General features: G+C 32.8%; 2 protein-coding genes and 1 long non-coding RNA gene across 3 annotated transcripts; 2 read left to right on the forward strand and 1 right to left on the reverse strand.

Moving 5' to 3' along the window:
• The first annotated feature begins 3,216 nt into the window (after positions 1 to 3,216).
• Positions 3,217 to 7,405, forward strand: LOC101221996 (protein NRT1/ PTR FAMILY 4.4). The gene is made up of 5 exons (XM_004141565.3): positions 3,217 to 3,380; positions 3,591 to 3,808; positions 5,126 to 5,578; positions 6,186 to 6,301; positions 6,405 to 7,405. The coding sequence occupies exons 1-5, from the start codon at positions 3,284 to 3,286 to the stop codon at positions 7,252 to 7,254; spliced, it is 1,734 nt and encodes a 577-aa protein (XP_004141613.1). The 5' UTR covers positions 3,217 to 3,283; the 3' UTR covers positions 7,255 to 7,405.
• Positions 7,406 to 9,172: 1,767 nt separating this feature from the next.
• Positions 9,173 to 11,399, reverse strand: LOC116403974. The gene is made up of 3 exons (XR_004216904.1): positions 10,876 to 11,399; positions 10,724 to 10,782; positions 9,173 to 9,444 (listed from the first exon to the last, which is right to left on the reverse strand). It is a non-coding gene; the product is annotated as an uncharacterized LOC116403974 (long non-coding RNA).
• Positions 11,400 to 11,566: 167 nt separating this feature from the next.
• Positions 11,567 to 17,210, forward strand: LOC101219085 (single-stranded DNA-binding protein WHY2, mitochondrial). The gene is made up of 8 exons (XM_004141472.3): positions 11,567 to 11,760; positions 13,120 to 13,241; positions 13,866 to 13,969; positions 14,059 to 14,151; positions 14,709 to 14,803; positions 15,097 to 15,170; positions 15,971 to 16,059; positions 16,783 to 17,210. Exons 1-8 carry the CDS (start codon positions 11,732 to 11,734, stop codon positions 16,900 to 16,902), a joined length of 726 nt encoding a protein of 241 aa, XP_004141520.1. The 5' UTR covers positions 11,567 to 11,731; the 3' UTR covers positions 16,903 to 17,210.
• The last annotated feature ends 1,031 nt before the right edge of the window (positions 17,211 to 18,241 follow it).

Genomic DNA, 18,241 nt, shown 5'->3' on the forward strand with positions numbered 1-18,241 from the left:
TATAAAAAGAAGTGTTCAGTTATATATTTTATGGGAGATTTTATACACAAGTTTATTCTATTTGGTTACGTGCTTGAATTGTTACTAAGTTGTTTGTCGGAGACGGTGGTCATCAAATGTGGTCATTGTAGCGTTTGTGTTAACGAAGTTGGGATGACAATAGTTTTCAATGGGCATCTGTTGCTGTAGTTGGAAATAAGAGTTGACCACAAAAGTGGTTGTCTAAGCATATAACACAGAAATATATATAATAATAGTGGTAGGAGTAAGAAGATCAAAGAGAAAATAAAGTTTCTCAATAAACGTATAAATTTCACTAAGTTGGAATAAAAATTCATTTCGTCTCTACCTAACTTAAGTTCACACATCCGAAGAAGAGTTTAAATGTCATTCATGGAAACATTTGCAAACATATATATATATATATGAATGAAAAAAATTGTTATCTTTTGCTATTTTATTTGTTATGATATATGTGAGATTATTTCTAATGTGATAGTGGTAAATTTGGGTATGCTTATAAATAAGAAAGTGAAGCATATAGTTGCATGCATACTTAGCTTTGCATATATTAGTTAAAAAAGGGGCATTCCAAAAGTCATTTGAAGGTAATACAAAAACACAACCCAAATTGTCAATTTCGATCTCTACGTAATTTAGTTGATAAGACACCATAAAAACCATGAACACTAGAGAAAAACTCTTTTGGATACATAACACAGTTGTCAAATAGTGAAGTCCACGTGATGGTCTTGAATTCATTTTTTGGCTCTCAAGAGTTATAACAGGCGTTTAAAATACGAAATTTTATATCTTAGTTGATTCAGGTTGCTCTGGCATTTTACGTGTCTATTTCTTGATTTTTCAGATATTGAGCTTAATTTAGATTATTCTAGCTCATTATGTCAACTTCTGGACAAAAAGAGTTCAATTGAAGGTTTAGTATGTCAACTGGAGGAGGAAAATTTAATTGGAGCAAAGGAGGCACGATGCAACACTACGACGCTACAAAGATTAATTTTTGAAAGCCTGAGTGTGCGTATTGCATGGTATCGTGGCACCGCTTCCAAGCGTTGCACTGTCTTGTTACATTATTTGTAATTTATACCATAAATTGCCATCTTTTTCATCTCTTTGGTGTTGTGTGTATGCACCTTTATATTTTTCAATCATTAGGCATATCTACGAGGAGTTAAAGGTAACATTTTCTAGCTTAGCCATCAACTAGATTAAATCTTATATATTGGATTTTTACTATTCATTCTAATTTTTTCAATTTTTAAATGATAATTTAATTATATTGTATAATGTATGCTCAATCGTTAGATTTCGTGACATTATTTTAATTAATCAAAGTATAGCAATCTAAGAACTAAATTGACTTGTGATTGTGATTCAAACAAACACGATTGAATTAGCTAGTTTAACCTAAAGTTAACTCGAGGTAGTATTAGCTTTCAAGTTAATAGTTTAGTAACACCAAATAAAGAAAAGAGAAACATCCAAGCATGTATTCTCTCAAATTTATGCCACCACACCCCATTAACAAGAAATAAAAATTCTCTTGGAAACTATATCTGCACAAATAGAGATCATACCCAATTTCACAAAATTATTTAGATGATCATCATGTGAGAAAGTGTGTGTTATTATCTTCTAAAATATCATAACTTATTGACTAAATTAAAATGAAAATAAAAACAAAAAAGGAAAAGAGATATTCCCTAGAATGTAACCTATTACACAACACATCACAAAATTATATGAATATATAGCCTTAGCCTTTCCTAAGCTATAGGGCTGATCTTTGTAGTGTGAAACCATCTTTTCATTAACCATTGATTAGCTCACCAATCAATTTTTCATTTTCTATCAAACCCATTACTATGAGACAACCAAATGAAGATGGAGAAAATATTATATAATAGACATATATGGAGTGTGATTAAAGTTTTCAAAGGCAAAGAGATTTGGGGATTGGAAAAATCACAAAAGAGCCCTTTTGTTTATTTTTATATAATTTCTTAAAAAACACACAATTAAGGTTTGCTATATATATATGAGTAAGTGCTCTATACTTGATGACTAAGTGGGCTATGTCCACCAAATTGAGAGATATCAGAAATGCCATTTGATATATAGAGTTGCTATCAGCTGCTGTGATCTTCATTTTTTCATCACATATAGATTAGAAGCTATATGGAAGTGCATGGCTTTAAGTTAATGGCTATAGAGTCACCCACCATTTTGAATTGAATTTAGAATAGGAAAGTTTGGTAGAATATTTCAACCTTACAAACTTATTAATGTAAAGAATACAATACTTTGTCACTAAACTTCATAAGTTGGGTCAATTTAGTCTCGATAATTGTGTCATTTAACTTTTTGATGATTTCATCAAGTTTGACTCCAAATTACTTAAATAAATACTACAACTTTTACTCTCTATTCAATTTTTGCTAATCCACCCACTAGTTTTAATGAAAAATAATATAAACGTCATGAACTCATTAAATTTTCAATAGAAAATAAACTTTTGTACAAATATAAGTTTAAATCATTAGCCAAGTAATAAATATTTGTCATGATATATCAATAAGAAAAAAAGTAAACAATTAACTAATTAATTAAATTGATACCGTGGGTAGTAGAGAGGGAGATATTGATTTTATAATTAGAGAAAACTATCATATATTACAATATTGCAACGATGCAAATAGACTTTGAATGATTTATATATAACACAATCTTCTAAATTTTAGGATCAATTTGGTCATTCAAAGCATGAAATATCAAAATCAAGCCATTTGTTTTGTTGTATATGCTTGTGATTGAGTTTATACCATGGGTGAATATTCTTCTAAGATATATATATATATTTCCAAGAACCCCTACCATATCTCTTAGAATTATTGAATTTAATTTATAAAGCAACAAGAGTAATTAAAGTAGAGAAGTATAGAGGGACACCACACACTATAAGTGGGAGCTAGCAAGGAGAAAGTATAAGAATTTAATAAAACCCTAATTAAAAAATGTTGAGAAACCCTAAGCTTCTTCTACTTCTTGTTTGACTTATAGGCTTTCTAGTGTTTGTTGACCACAAATAATTATGGCCCCATTTTGCACTAACACATAATGCCACAAGTCAAGCTCCCTGCCCCCTCTATAAATAATAATAATATACAAACCCAAATAATCTCAAACTCCGTTATTATTTTGTAGTGCATATGAAGATTATTCAAATTAAAGGAAAATAAAGAGAGAGCCAAAAAATTCCCAAATGCAAAGAGATCATGAAGATATTTGTGTGGATTGGAGAGGGCGAGCTTGTAATCCTAACAGACATGGTGGAATGGGAGCTGCTGCCTTTGTCCTTGGTCAGCTATATATTCTGTTCTTTTATTTCTCTTGCTCATTTGATGGTCATTTCGTTTCTAAATTTAAGCTTGTTTTGTCTAATTTTTTGTCGAAATTTTGGTCAAATTCTGTGAAAGAGAGCTTGGTTAGTGATATTTGAAAAGAGATGTTAATGAAAACACAGAAAAATTGGTGTTTGTGTTTAACAATAATATTGTTTTGTTGATTAGGACTTCAAGCATTTGAGATGATGGCAATAGCAGCAGTTGGGAATAATCTGATAACATATGTTTTCAGTGAAATGCATTTTCCACTGTCTAAATCAGCAAACGTTGTTACCAACTTTGTTGGAACTGTCTTCTTTTTGTCTCTTCTTGGTGGCTTCTTGTCCGATTCTTATCTTGGTAGCTTTCGAACTATGCTCATCTTTGGCTTCATCGAACTCGCTGTATGTTTTACTAATTTCTTCTCTTCTCTCACCATCCATCATCACCTTTTTTCTTCTTCCCATTTTGTCCATTTCAATTACTTTTTCTCATGTGCTTAATTAATTCCAACTCCATTAATTGGATACACCATACCATGAAAAGAAAGATACTAATTTGGATGTATCTAGCTATCTGGGTTGCACTCCATCTAACATAATGGAAACTTTAAACAAAAAGAGGGTGCAGTTTAAAATCACTCAAGTATTGCTCTTTTGAAACACTATCAGTTATACTGTTTGAACTTGTTTATATTGGATCATACTTGAGAATACTTTGACCCTTTGTTTACTCTCTTTTTCTTCTTCTTTTTTGACTTCAACAATAAATCTCGACAAAGGGATTCTACGTTTTTATATCAAAAGTTGATCGAAAAGGTCTTTATTTTCTCTCTTTCCCTAATAAAGAAAAGCGATACTCAGTGTGTATTCTAGCCAAATACATCCAAAGAAACTTACAGATATTTTTTAGAAAATCAAATAAAAAAAAGAAGAGTTTGTCATGTAACAAACGAACTTGATATAATAAAAAAATATGGTACAAAGTATTTTTCTTTAAAATTGAGAACATAGTCTTTATTGTTGATGACCAAGTAATTAAATATTATTAAAAAAAGAAAAAGGAAAATGATCATATAGGTTAGTATAAGTAAAGCTTTATCATAATATATAGTTTGCCCTATGTGGCCTATACAACACAAATTAGTGGGAGGAAAATCATACATCTTAATGACTTTTTAACATAGGTGTGTGTATTATTATATAAATGTACAATATGGTGGGGTGGATTAGGTAGAGTAAGATGACAAAATATTTGGGTTTATCCCCTCTCTCAATCCCACATAATTAATGTCTAATCATTACTAAGCACGTACCAAAAATTCCTATTAAAATTTATTTTCAAAATAAAAGGTTATGATAGACTGAATTTTCAAAATGAATGATTATAATAGACGGATGAATAGGTGCACCCAAATATTTTTCTTTAATAAGATTAATAGATGTAAGTTTAATATTTTTCTTTAATAAGATTAATAGATGTAAGTTTGAAAGAAAAATATTTGAGTGCATTCTGGGTTGCACTTCACTCCATCGTCAACACATGACAACTTTTTTCTTTTGTAAAAAATATATTTTAGTACATCTTGGATTGCATTCATCTTTATATAATTCTTTTGCTTTATTATTTAACATGTTGTATGAAGATAGGTGCAAAGGGCTAGATTGCACCCAAGTATTATTAGTCGGTAATTTGAAACGGTGGATGATTAATTGGTGCAGGGATTTACAGTTCTAACGATACAAGCTCATTACCCAGGACTAAGGCCATCACCATGTGAGATGGGAAGAAAATTAGATGAAGAAGATGATCAATGCATAGAAGCCAAAGGATATGAAGCATTAATGTTCTTTTCAGCATTATATTTGGTAGCATTGGGAAGTGGATGTTTAAAGCCAAACATAATATCACATGGGGCAGACCAATTTAGAAAAGAAGACCCAAAACAATTCAAAAAGCTATCAACTTTCTTCAATTGTGCTTATTTTGCATTTTGCACTGGTGAACTCATTGCATTGACTCTTCTTGTTTGGGTTCAAACACATTCTGGCATGGACCTTGGCTTTGGTGTTTCCACTGCTGCTATGCTTCTTGCTTTGATTTCATTGCTCTCTGGCACTTCTTTTTATAGGAATAATCCCCCGCGTGGCAGTATCTTCACTCCAATTGCTCAAGTAAGTTTGGATACTCGGTTGTCAATCTCTCAGTCTTCTACCTCACAGACAAATGTCAGCCCTTCTTGACCTTTCTTATATCAAGTTAAATCCATTTTTTAAACAAACACGAATTTGCTCTTCGATAAAGTTACATTTTTGGTCCATGAGGTTTAGGTAAAGATTACATTTTGGTTCTAGATCAATTTTCAAATTTAAAAACTTTGTTGATAAAGTTTACATTTTGTTTGATTTTGATCTTTTGTTAACGACTTCCTTTTTTTTTTTAGGGTTTAAGGTAATTAAACATTAAACAAAACGAAATTGTCACAAATGAAGATAATGAGCGACAAGAATGTTTGTAAGCTTAATTTTAAACAGGAAAATTGTTTTAACTGAAAATATTTACGGATATAACGAAATTTTATAATCTATCAGTAATAAACAACGATATAGATAGACATATGTAATCATCGGTATCGTCTATTAACATCTATTAGTGATAGACTATGGTAGTATTTAAATGTCCATTAAACATGATCTATTAGTGATATTTTATCATACTCGTAAACATTCTGCTACTTTTTTCTTATATATTTGAAAGTGACTTTTTTTGTTTGTTGGATAGGTCTTGGTTGCTGCATATAGGAAAAGGAACCTACAAATGTGTCCTTCGAATTCAGAGATGGTACTCAATGGAACTCAAAATGGCATTGTCAAACTCATACACACCGATAAGTTCAGGTTTGTCATGTCCTTTCGGATCCCATCTCAATTATCAAACCTATGTTTTTCTTTTTCTTTATATATTTGTTGATTTCTTAACCATATTCATCCTTATTTACAGATTCCTTGACAAGGCTTGCATAAAAAGTGAAGAAGAAAGATTGGGATCAATTAGAGAAGAAAGTCCATGGAAGCTTTGCACAGTAAAACAAGTAGAACAAGTGAAAATAATACTCTCAGTAATTCCCATATTTGCTTGCACCATAATCTTCAACACCATTTTAGCACAACTCCAAACATTCTCAGTCCAACAAGGAGCTTCCATGAACACATGGCTCACAAATTCCTTCCAAATCCCCCCAGCTTCCCTCCAAGCCATCCCTTACATTATCCTCATCTTCCTCGTCCCTCTTTACGAGACCGTCTTTGTCCCACTCACTCGTCGCCTCACCTCCATCGACTCCGGCATCTCCCCTCTCCAACGTGTCGGCACCGGCCTCTTTGTCGCCACCTTCTCCATGGTCTCTGCTGCACTGGTCGAGCAAAAACGTCGAAACTCTTCCTCCTCCCTCTCCATCCTCTGGATTGCACCACAATTCGTGATATTCGGCGTGTCAGAGCTGTTTACGGCGGTCGGGTTGATCGAGTTTTTCTATAAGCAATCTGTGGAAGGGATGCAGTCATTTTTAACTGCCATGACTTATTGTTCATACTCCTTCGGGTTCTACTTGAGCTCTTTGTTGGTGTCACTTGTGAATAAGATCAGTGGTGGATGGCTTAGCCATAATGACCTAAATAATGATAGGTTGGATCTGTTCTATTGGTTGTTGGCTGGTCTTAGCTTTGTGAATTTCTTCAACTATCTCTTTTGGGCCAATAGATTTTCTCAACAACCTCCTTTGCCACTTCATCTTCTTCAAACCCAAACCTCAACCAAACAACCTTCAAACTCTAAGCTTGTAGTGCCTTGAAAGTTGAAACATATAACTACTTTTTTGTTGTGCTTGCTGATCTCTATTTTTAGTGGCTACTACAGATATATTTTAGTTGAAAACTACTCTACTTATGATCTTAGCTATTGAAAGCTAGTAATAATAATACAAAAAAATTATTATATATAAATATATGTATACCTTCTTAGTTATCATTTTAACTTCTGACTTTTTATGTTGTAACTGAGCATATATATAGCTCACAGTTGACATACTATATAGTGTTCATGATGACGTTACAATTACGATATAAGTGGCAGAAGGTAAGTGCGACACCTGTGTGGTAGTTGTAGCTAAGAGTACGTAGGTTTTTTGTTTGACCATCTCAATGATATAGTTTCTAAGGAGGGTTTAGAATAAGGGAGAAGTTTGTGTGAGAAAAAGTTGATAACAAATAATAATTAGCATATTATATAATTAATAATGCAATAATTAAGTTAACTATGTAATGATGAGAGTGAGTGTGTGTGTGGTAGTGATGATCATGATTCATGTGTGGAAGAAGAAGGGCCAACCCCGAAGGAAAAGTATAGTGGGAGAATATGGAATGGTGCTTTTTATTTTTTGGTTGGTTTTCAAATATTCAACCATCAACGTCCCTTCTTTTTAGCTCAACCACAATAGTAGGTTTTTGTTTTACTTTCTTTCTTATATAACTTTTGAAAAGATAGTGATCCCATACCCGTAAAAGTTAATGTTATATTATGATTCATCTAAGAGCTCGTTTTATAATAATGTCTTGTGCTTTTTATTTTTTTTCTCTCTCTTCTCAACTTGTCTGTCATTCATGTTATTATCTAATGAGTTATACAGTTACATCTTCAACAAAACTTTGAGATCTTTTTGCAAATGATATAGAAACACAAGAACAACTCAATATTGGACTCTTTTGCACGTATTTAGCTTCGTATTACAAAGCATGGCTAAGACATACATGCTTGACTAGTTTTTACATAAAATAGTCACTCGTAATGCTATAAATAATCATGACATTAAACATGTTTTCGATTCAATAACATAAGCTTGTTGTGCTATGTATCTTACCTAAACGAGAGTATGTATATATATAGCATGATGATACATTATGTATCTTCGAAATAAAGTGGTAAATTTCTATCAAAAGGATGAGTACTTATCAATTCAAACCTCTTGAGTAATTTTGACATGCATATGGTGTCGTTTATTTCCTTCTTGAAGTTATGCTACTTTCATCGAATCTCTTTTATAGTGTTTTGGAACATTCCTCTTTCTCATAACTTCTTTTAAGTTCTTGTTTATCAATCACAAGTTATAGACTTTTGGTGTGCCAAATAGTTTTAACTTTTTATTATTACTAATTGATTGATTTTGCTTTTGTGTTTTCCTTTGCTACTGTTTTTCTTTTTAAATGATCAAAGAGCACAATTCAAGAATTTCATCACAAGTTTGTAGAATGACTTTAGTAAGCAAATGGTTTAGAAGAAAAAGTGATAAATGAAAATAAATACAAACAAACTAAGTATATATTTATCACTTTCGAGCTTTGATTAAAGAATGTCGACCTTATGCTTTAATACCAAAATGATATAAACGTCCACGAGACTAAAGTTTGCAAAGTTATAGGTCATTCTAGAGTCCTAGCAAAATATTCACAACTACTTATAAATACTTATTGATTGATTCAAACTAAGAGCTTAATTAGTTAGAAGAAGAAATAAATTATATATCAAACTAAGAATCTATGATGATCATTGATAGATTCTAAGACGATTCCTTCAAAAATTAACTTAATTGAGACGTCCAAGTACCAAAAAAAAAAAATTGTCAAAGTGTTTGGTTTTCATTTCTGATTGCCTACATTAAATGTGTTTCAATAAGACAATTTAATCAACAAAATTAAGCCGTTGCACATTTGAAATCAATATATAAATCCAATACACACAACTACCAACTGCATTCTTCAATTACTTGTTGTATATGCATGAACAATTTCAAAATTTACAATAATATCTCTATCAATCTCGAATCAATTAATATGATAGTTCCAAACTTACAAGACCAATCTAACTATGTTATTCAAAAAATCACAAGACTACAATTCTAGTAGAAGAGACAAACTTAGTTAAAGAAGCTTGAAAATCAATGACTTTGAATGATCTTGGCTTCAACTACAAACTTGGATTCCACAACCTAAACCCAAAAACAACAATATCAACCCATAGCAACATTTTATTAGTCAGGATCAAATGTGCTATACAAAGATTTACAACACTACAATTTTATTCACCCATCTTTGTCATAAATATATAACCTATATATAATGCCTATGAACAAAAATTGAAACATAAAAGGTTTTGGGCATTACCATGTAGCTAGCCATATACAAAATTACCAAGAACAATTCTATGAAACATTTGGTCAAATATACACTTTATCAAAAACAAAATTCGGTCATATTACATTAATAACCATCAAACCATGCTCGATAATCACGACCACAAACAAAACAACACAAAATTCATCAACCAAAAACATCAAATCAACTCAAACCAAACAAAACTTTAGCAAAAACTAATCTATGACTACCGTAACTATAGGATAATCATCGTAATTCACTTATACAAAGTTTAGAATTACTTGAAGTGGGTTACATACATGCTTACTCAAATAGTCTCAAAACCTTGGTTTGTGGCTTTAAACCAATTTACAACATTTAGGAAGAGTGCGAAAAAATCTAAATAAGACTTGCCACCTAAATCTTACAAAAGGGAAAAAAAAAAGAAACCAATTCAAATATATATGTAATTTCTAAGTTATATGAAATACCTCTTAGAAACCAAAGAAATACTCTGATCTCAAAACTTCTTTCTTAAATCTTCCTCTCACGCTCTCACAATATTCAAGCAAAAATATTAAAAGTTAATGCCTCTTTAAACTAAGAAACAATGAAAAAGTAATTTCAGTTTTATTCAACTTTTGCACACATTAAAACCACCATCCCTCAAGTATTTAACAATGACAATATTATGGAGTACCTAAGGAAGAGAGGACAACTATAAATGAATTGTTATAAATAAAAACAAAAAAAATAAATGAGTAAGTTTCTTGAATTTTGAATCTTGATATGAAGCCTAGATAGTGTACAAGTTAAAATCCTTGAATCTTGAATCTATCTTAAAACATAAACCAAATTTGAAATAAGCACTTGAGACCTAATTCCAACCACCAAATTATCAAATAATTCCCACAAACTTCAAGGAGATTTACCCAGAGTGTGTTGGTTCAAAAATCACAACAAACCTTCCAAATTTACACCTTATTAGCCCAAACACAGCAATTTAAAGAGTTAAAACTTACGTGACAGTCTTAATGACAATCTAAAATCTAAAAAACCTTCCAAAAGGTTTTGCCTAAATTTTTCACTCAACCAAAGTAAAGACACCCAGGGTGATCAAGGCTTAGAACTTACCAATTTTCATCAAAATCGATCCCCAGCACCTCAATTTCTTCCAAAAACTTCAATTCATCCTTCAAATGATAAGAGCGAAAAGAATTAAACCAAAAATTTGTTGGGTAATCAAAATACACCATAAAATCCGCCAAAATCAACCAAATTCTTACCCAAACAGAAACCCAACGAAAACCCACAAGGACAACGCAAACAAAAAGACACAGAAGACTGCTACCGTCTTACCAAGACCGGCAGCCAGCCGAATCTGCACCAAAACCACGAAAACTTGTAACTGTCTTACTGACGTGGCGGCTTAACGGTCAGATCTAAAGAAACGTGAATGAATGAATGAATGAATGGCGACAAAGAAACTCATTCAAGAAAGAAGAGAGATGGGGTGGGGATGAAGAAGGGAAGGGAGAGTAGGAGAGTAGGAGAGTAGGAGAAGTAGAGCTTGGAGAAGGAGAAGGAAAAGGGTGGAAATGAAAAGAAAGAAGATTGGGTAAGGAGGGAAGTGAAATTTAAAGGAGAGGGGAAAGGCTTGAGATTGAAAATTTGGGAGGGAAATTAAAAATGGGAGAGGAGAGGAGAGGAGAGGAGAGGAGAGGAGGGAACAAACAGCAAAGAGTTCAATTTTATTTTTCTAATGTCCATTTAATAACACATATGATCACATTGGGACATAGAGTTAAACCAAATGTATCATTTTAGCATAAGAAATGGATTAAGGTGTAAGATTGAAAGAGTTGCTTAGTGTAATACTATTCGATCATGTATGGCATGAGCGTAATACGGTGTCGTGTAGGGGTATCAAGCAACCTGTATGGAAGAAAAAAAGATACATATCATAAGTGATTAGTAATTTGGAAATCCCGTTCATTGTGAAGCAGTAGGCGCCCTTTTCGAAACGGGGTTTCCGCTGTTTCTTCGCTCACACTCTCTTTAAATTCGACCGAAACCTCCGTTTTGGGCTCTCATTCCATAAGCAGAAGCAGAAGCAGAAGCAGAAGCAAGAGCACAAGCAGGATGATGAAGCTTACGCGCTTGTTTTCACGGTATCAACTTCTCACCTGAAACCCTACTTCTTCACTTTCCTTACTACCTCTTTTACTTTGCTTTGCTTTCTCCTTTCAAACTTCTGCTTAGTTACTCATTTAATCACAACCCCAACTGGGACTTCCAACTCTGCCATTCAACCTTCATTTTTTACCTCCCATTTCCCTCTACTGCAAATGCTGTTCATTATCATCCATTCTTTTTATTTTCTTTTCTTTCCTTTGCTTTGCTTTCTCTCCACAATGTTACCCACCTATTTTCTACCATTTTGTTTGTTTGTCTGTCTCTCTTAGGGTTTTCATTCCATTGGGATTTTAGAGTTGACTTCTTGGGATGATATTTCAACTCAAGTTGACGGGTTTTGTTGTTATTTTGTGTATTTTGAATGTCATGTTCTTGGTTAAAGTAGCTATTGGGGTTCTCTGCAACTTTACACTCTGTTTACTTTGAAAAATGTAACTATGGAATGGTGGGATCTTCCATTAATTCCAAGCTTTTTAGAGTTTGTCAATTGCAACTTCATTTTACAAAATGGGGTTTCCTGAAAATAGAACTGGTGGTAGCTGAGGCAACTAAGTGTGTAGTATTGATATTTGGTTGCATTTTTTTTATCTATACACATTCATCAATACATGAAAAGAAATACTGATCTAAAGTTGTAGGGAAAACCGGTCATTAAAGAATATGTTTTCTATATTTAACTTGGTCGATTTGTTTGGAAGTGTTTTGATACTTCTTTCTGATTATCTAATTTTTTTGATACATTTGATTCACTTGTCACTTGTGAATTTTCTTTTGAAAAGTCTACTTCTGCTTCAAGGCCCAGATTGGAGACGTCAAAAGTTTCCTTATTATGTTCACCCAAAGATTTGAACACATGACCTCTGGCTAGGTGTTACTCTAGTTGTCAATTACTAATTGCTATCTCTATTTTGTTATCTCCTATTAAATTTCTTGATTGATACAATCATTCATTTTCCCCAGTATTTAATTTTCGCCAATATGTGAGTATTTTTTTTTTTTCCCTTCGTGATAGAATGGCTGTAAAGAGAATAATTAAGTAGGTTGTTAACATCACTTGAAAGGAACGAGGGTTCTTAACTAGCATGGAATGAACTTATACATTTTGTTAGATCTAAATTACGGTGCTCTCTCTCTTCTAACTTTTTCACTTCTAAAAGAATCACTTATAGATTTGTGATTTACTTTTTGTCCATTCCTTGTTGTGAATTTGTAGATTAATAGTACTACGTAGCCACAGATGTTGTACCTATTTTTCTTTTAGTTCCTCCCTTTCCTTTCATAGGCGCTGAGCTTAAGATTCAATTAGTAATTTTCATAATACTTCATGAAAGCAGGAACCAGCTATTTGAACAAATTGTGTGGAAGAAAGCTGGTTATGTTGGACATCCTTTGGGATCACACCCTTTCTCATCTAATGCTGGGATTTCGGATTCTACACAGAATTTTACTCGTACAGGTATAGTTTTTGGCAATTATGGTTTAAAGCAATATACTGTGTGTACTTCTTCATTTTTCTACTTTGGCATAAGTGCAAGCTTATGGTGTAGTGATATGAGATTAAATAATTTCAATAAAAGATTAAAAAAAAAATTCAAACATTATTTAGTCCTTGCAATTCTTTCTAGCTCTCTCAACTTGTTTCCATCTCTTATCAATATTTTCTATATCTGTGAGTCTTACTCTTTCAAGATGCAACGACCCCTGGCCATTTAAACCCATGGCCTCAACACTGCTCTTTAGGACTCCGCATTCTTCTTTTGACTAAGGTTCATTAGATGTCTCAAAACTCATCACACACTGATCCTTGATCAGTTATATGGTTATACCCAGGGCTTTGATGCTCCTCTTTATCCAATATTGGCATATTGGCCACTGACCATTAATACCTTAGGCCTTAACACCCAATGTGGCATACTAGCCCTCGACGATTTATACTAGAGGCCTTAATCTTCACTCACTTTAATTACAATGTCATTCCTTCACCATTTATACTCGAGGCTCTTATATTCCCTTAATTTCCAAGTTCAAAGACATCATTCTGTTTGTTGTGTGTAATGCTTAATTGTTTTTGCTCTTTCAGTGACAAAGAATGCAGGTGGTCGAGTTTTTGCTTCCTATCATGTGTATAAGGGCAAAGCTGCACTCTCCATGGAACCTTGTATGCCAACTTTCACTAAAGTGGAGGTATATGATGATATATATCTATACATATATTTATTTATTTCTAATAAGTAAAATCAATTTTGTTCTCATTCTTTGAATGTGTATCATAGTCTGGGAATTTTATAATGGATCGACGTGGTTCAATAATGCTGACATTTGCTCCTGCCGTAGGCGAGCGCAAGTATGATTGGACAAGGAAACAGGTTACTTTTCATTCTCCATTCTCTGTATTTGTAGCCCAGATGTTTACAAGAAGTTTCCCTTGACTGTAATGTTTGTAACTTCCATAACCACCAGAGGTTGGTCAAGTGGTAAAAAGGCGTCATGGGTTGTTTAATAAAGAACTTAGAGAGCATGAGTTCAATTTATGGTAGCCACTTAGGATTTAATATCCTATGAATTGCTTTGGCATCTAGATGTTGTAAGGTAAGCTAGTTGTCCCATGAGATTAGTCGAGATGTAGGTAAGTTGGCCCCATAGATATGTACAAAGAAAAAAACTGTAATTTCATAATACTGGCATGTAGGAAAACAAATACATCCTCTATTGTAATATTATTAACTTTCACGATACACACTAACTAGGGACGGAAGTATGTCAAAAGGAGGATTCTGTTTTTTAGGTTTGAATTCCATCTGAAATATTCTATCAACCTTCTGCTGTTCTCCGAAAGATTGCCCTAACCTGGTTGACCTATTTCACTTGAGCACATGTAGTTAATACTGTATCTTTCCTGATTGATTCAATTACCATCTTGCAGTTGTTTGCATTGTCCGCAACAGAGATTGGTTCTTTAATCAGTTTGGGTCCCAGAGATTCATGTGAATTCTTCCATGACCCCGGAATGCTTTCAAGGTTGGTTCCATAGTACCAAGATTGCATTCAATCATTGTTGTATTTCCCTGAAGCATTTGAAACTTTTGCAGCATAGTCTAATCAAATATCATTCCTACTTCATATACAATAAATACCCATTTCATATGAAAATGAATTAGTCATAGCAAAATAAACACACAAATAAATTTTAGAACAATAAAAGCAGGCTGCTAACTGCTACAATAATGATCAGGTATGAACAAAAACCAACTAAATATCTTATATTCATAATTCAATAATTTTGGTTCACTTTGTTGAGTAATTTCTTGCAGTACTGCTGGTCAAGTAAGGAAGAGCTTAGCTATTAAGGCCCATACAGATGGCAATGGCTATTTCTTCTCTTTGAGTAAGAATGCAAATATATTATAAAAATAGTGTATTGTTACTTTTATTGCTCTTTTACCAATTTGCAAATATTTTCATTGGATTGTGGTATTTTTTTAAAATTCATCAGTTTATGAATCTGAAGATATTGATCTGCTCTAAACAAGGATCTATGCCGCTAAAAACCGACATCTCAAATTTCTTGAACTTACTTCAATCGTTAGAGCCTTCATCTCCTCCTGGTTTAGTTTCGTGTGCCGTTGTTTTTCCTCCTTCAACATTACTTTCTATCAATTTTCCCTTACTCAACGATTCTTCCATACTTCCAGAGGTAGTAGAACGGCCTTTCATCACTCCTTCCACGTACATCAATAATGGTTGATGTTTCTTTGCCTGAACTCCTAACCTTCCCCTATTCTTAACTAACTGCAGGTCTCAGCCTTGGCAGCAATACTACCCATTACACGTCCACTCCCTTTACTCCCTCTCCTACTGTACTGCCATATAATAGGTGCCTAACAGAATGAAAGTTTGAATTTGCAATATCATGCATGTTTCCCAGTTGGGATGTTGTAGAAAGCAAATCGCGACTCTGAAGATTAGAGATGTGAGCTTACTTTTTAATATTTATAAGATCTTATTCAGTAATCATCTGTTTGCTGTCTGGGTGGCAGTTCAACTTTATTCTTCCATATCCTAGTCTCATGCTTGGTTTGCATTTTCTTTTTAATCTTCTTTTTTTTTTTTATCAACTTATGTGCTGCCGTTATTCTTGTGAAGAACTTACCAGGAGCTGAATTTATCTCCTTCCATTTTTTGCAGATGTTGTTAATAAACCACAAAACACCAACGATTATTTGAGTGTTCCCTTCACAACAGGCGAATTTTCTGTGATGAAGACTGCTTGCAGTGTATGAATTGAATCTCTAATTTATCTTTTAGGCCATTAGAATATATTTTATCCTTTCCTTAGGTTCGTTGAATATTTAATATGAGATGTATTTAAGTGAAATGTCATCATTCTTGAGCTAGTTGAGCAGAGTTGTCGTCTAGTAGATGATCTTGTCATATAGCAAAAAACAACCAAAAAAAAAAATGAAACAAAGTGAACATAAATAGGAAGCAATAGAAGAAGTTATATAACTTAGATGCTTTGGGATGGCATAGCCTTAAAGTATTAAATATCAAATGCGTTCTTGGGCCAACTATAATAGAATATAGTGTGGTGTTCTTGTAGGATTAGTTGGAGTACTCGTGACTTTTAAGTTTATTTGATCACCATGGTAAGTAGGAAATTGGGTTTTAGTATTTCTATTCAGTGCTTGGGGTGCAACGTGCAAGTTTGTGTAGCTGGGTTTGAGTAAAATGGGAAAAGTGAAATGGTGGGACTACCATAATTATGAGAAAAACGTGAAGTAAAATGTTGTACCTAAGGTTTAGATGGTTTACTCTGAAAGAAGAAAACCGTGCTCCAACCCACCCCTACCCCTACCCCTTTTGTTATCTTCTGGTAGATTTGAATGGTACATGTCACTTATATATTAGATATTTGCTTTCTTCCGTTCCAATCCATCATTTTGGGTGTACTCATTCGATAAACTTATATATGTTTTATTCTTCTGATGTTCTCTTAGTTTGCTCTGCCTAGCCTTCTTGGTTGGGACCGGGTGACCAATCCTAATCTTGGCGTGGGTAGCGTTTTTCAACCAAAAAAAATTGATCGTGAAGCATTGAGTTTAGAGTGGGAAAGATAATTGTTTGTAGAAATGTCACTTCCATGAAGCTGCCAAGTTCAAAAGTGGGCTAATCTTGTCACCTCTTCAACTATAGTAGTGCGATGGATGTATCCTTCCAATTTTGCTTCACAGAAACTCTAGTTGGTGGCAGTGTACTAAATAATTTTTTGTATCTGAAAGGCAGTGGATTATTTGGATTGGATTTTTCATTTCTGAAAAAAAAAAAAAAAAAGTAGCAATGTACACAAGCACTCTTGTTAACTGTGGCCGAGTTAGAGATGGCTTTTAGTAGTTGACTAAAAGTACTTTTCACAATGCTTCTAGCCTATTTTTTGCTTGATATCACTAATCTCTTCAAATTGACCTGTATGTTATTAGGTCTCAATTTGTGATTATGTTTGGATTTAGCTCAGCAAGTGGTTAGGAGATTCAAATTTTTAACCTTTTAAGTCTATGATAGATGTCTTATGCACGGTTAATTTAGACTCAAATTGATGTGTTGTTTAGAGTACACTTAGTCATCAAAACTCATTGCCAAGTGCTCAACTCTATTGTGATTTCAAAACATTTCTCAAAAGGGCTTGGAATTATTCAAGGCAAACATTACACCAATGCTCTTCTTGACAAATGGATTTGAATAACCCAACAGGAATTTGGTTGAAATGTCACTCTATGTGATCGTTCATTCATCTTGGTGTCAAGTGGTTCCAAATGTTTAAGAACCATTGGCAATGAAGAAATGATATCAAAATCTCTATGAATCTATCCCTTATATCAGCTTCATTCAGAGATTCTTTCCAACTTCTATTGATTTATATATACTAATGTTTTCAAATACAGCATATAAGTTCATTTGCTTTACAATATAGTACAAATTTTATCATCCACAATCATATTTGGTTTTCTTTATAAATACTTTTTTAGTATTGATTGCATGATCAATGAAATTGTTAATAATAAAACTGTTTTAAATATTTATAAAATTTTAAATTTTATTAATGTCTCGTTAATAAATATAAAATTTTACTATTACTTTTATAAATATTTTGATGCATTCGATTATATTTAAAAATCTATAATATGATACGTATATATTATATTATATTATAAGATAAGAGTTACAGTAAATTTAGATAACCAAAAGTGATTTAAATATATATATACTAAAATTTTCCTTTCAACATCCATCGGATTATTTTTCTTTTCAAAAAAGGAAAAAGAAAATTTAAAAGTAGATGTGAGTCAACTAGCAAGAGTTCAACTATACCTCAACTTAATGTTTTTAGCCTACAAAAACGACTCTATTCATAATGTACTTTGCATAATGTTCATCTTTTTTTTTCTTTTTGATAATTTG

Source organism: Cucumis sativus, chromosome 5 (assembly GCF_000004075.3).
Source record: "Cucumis sativus cultivar 9930 chromosome 5, Cucumber_9930_V3, whole genome shotgun sequence".
Lineage (NCBI taxonomy): Eukaryota > Viridiplantae > Streptophyta > Magnoliopsida > Cucurbitales > Cucurbitaceae > Cucumis > Cucumis sativus.

Coding starts and splice junctions, on each gene's coding strand:
- LOC101221996 (XM_004141565.3), top strand. CDS start 3,284: ATGCAAAGAGATCATGAAGATATTTGTGTGGATTGGAGAGGGCGAGCT. Junction 3,381..3,590: donor AGCTGCTGCCTTTGTCCTTG/GTCAGCTATATA, acceptor TTTGTTGATTAG/GACTTCAAGCATTTGAGATG. Junction 5,579..6,185: donor TCTTCACTCCAATTGCTCAA/GTAAGTTTGGAT, acceptor TTTGTTGGATAG/GTCTTGGTTGCTGCATATAG.
- LOC101219085 (XM_004141472.3), top strand. CDS start 11,732: ATGATGAAGCTTACGCGCTTGTTTTCACG. Junction 13,242..13,865: donor ACAGAATTTTACTCGTACAG/GTATAGTTTTTG, acceptor TTGCTCTTTCAG/TGACAAAGAATGCAGGTGGT. Junction 16,060..16,782: donor TGATGAAGACTGCTTGCAGT/GTATGAATTGAA, acceptor ATGTTCTCTTAG/TTTGCTCTGCCTAGCCTTCT.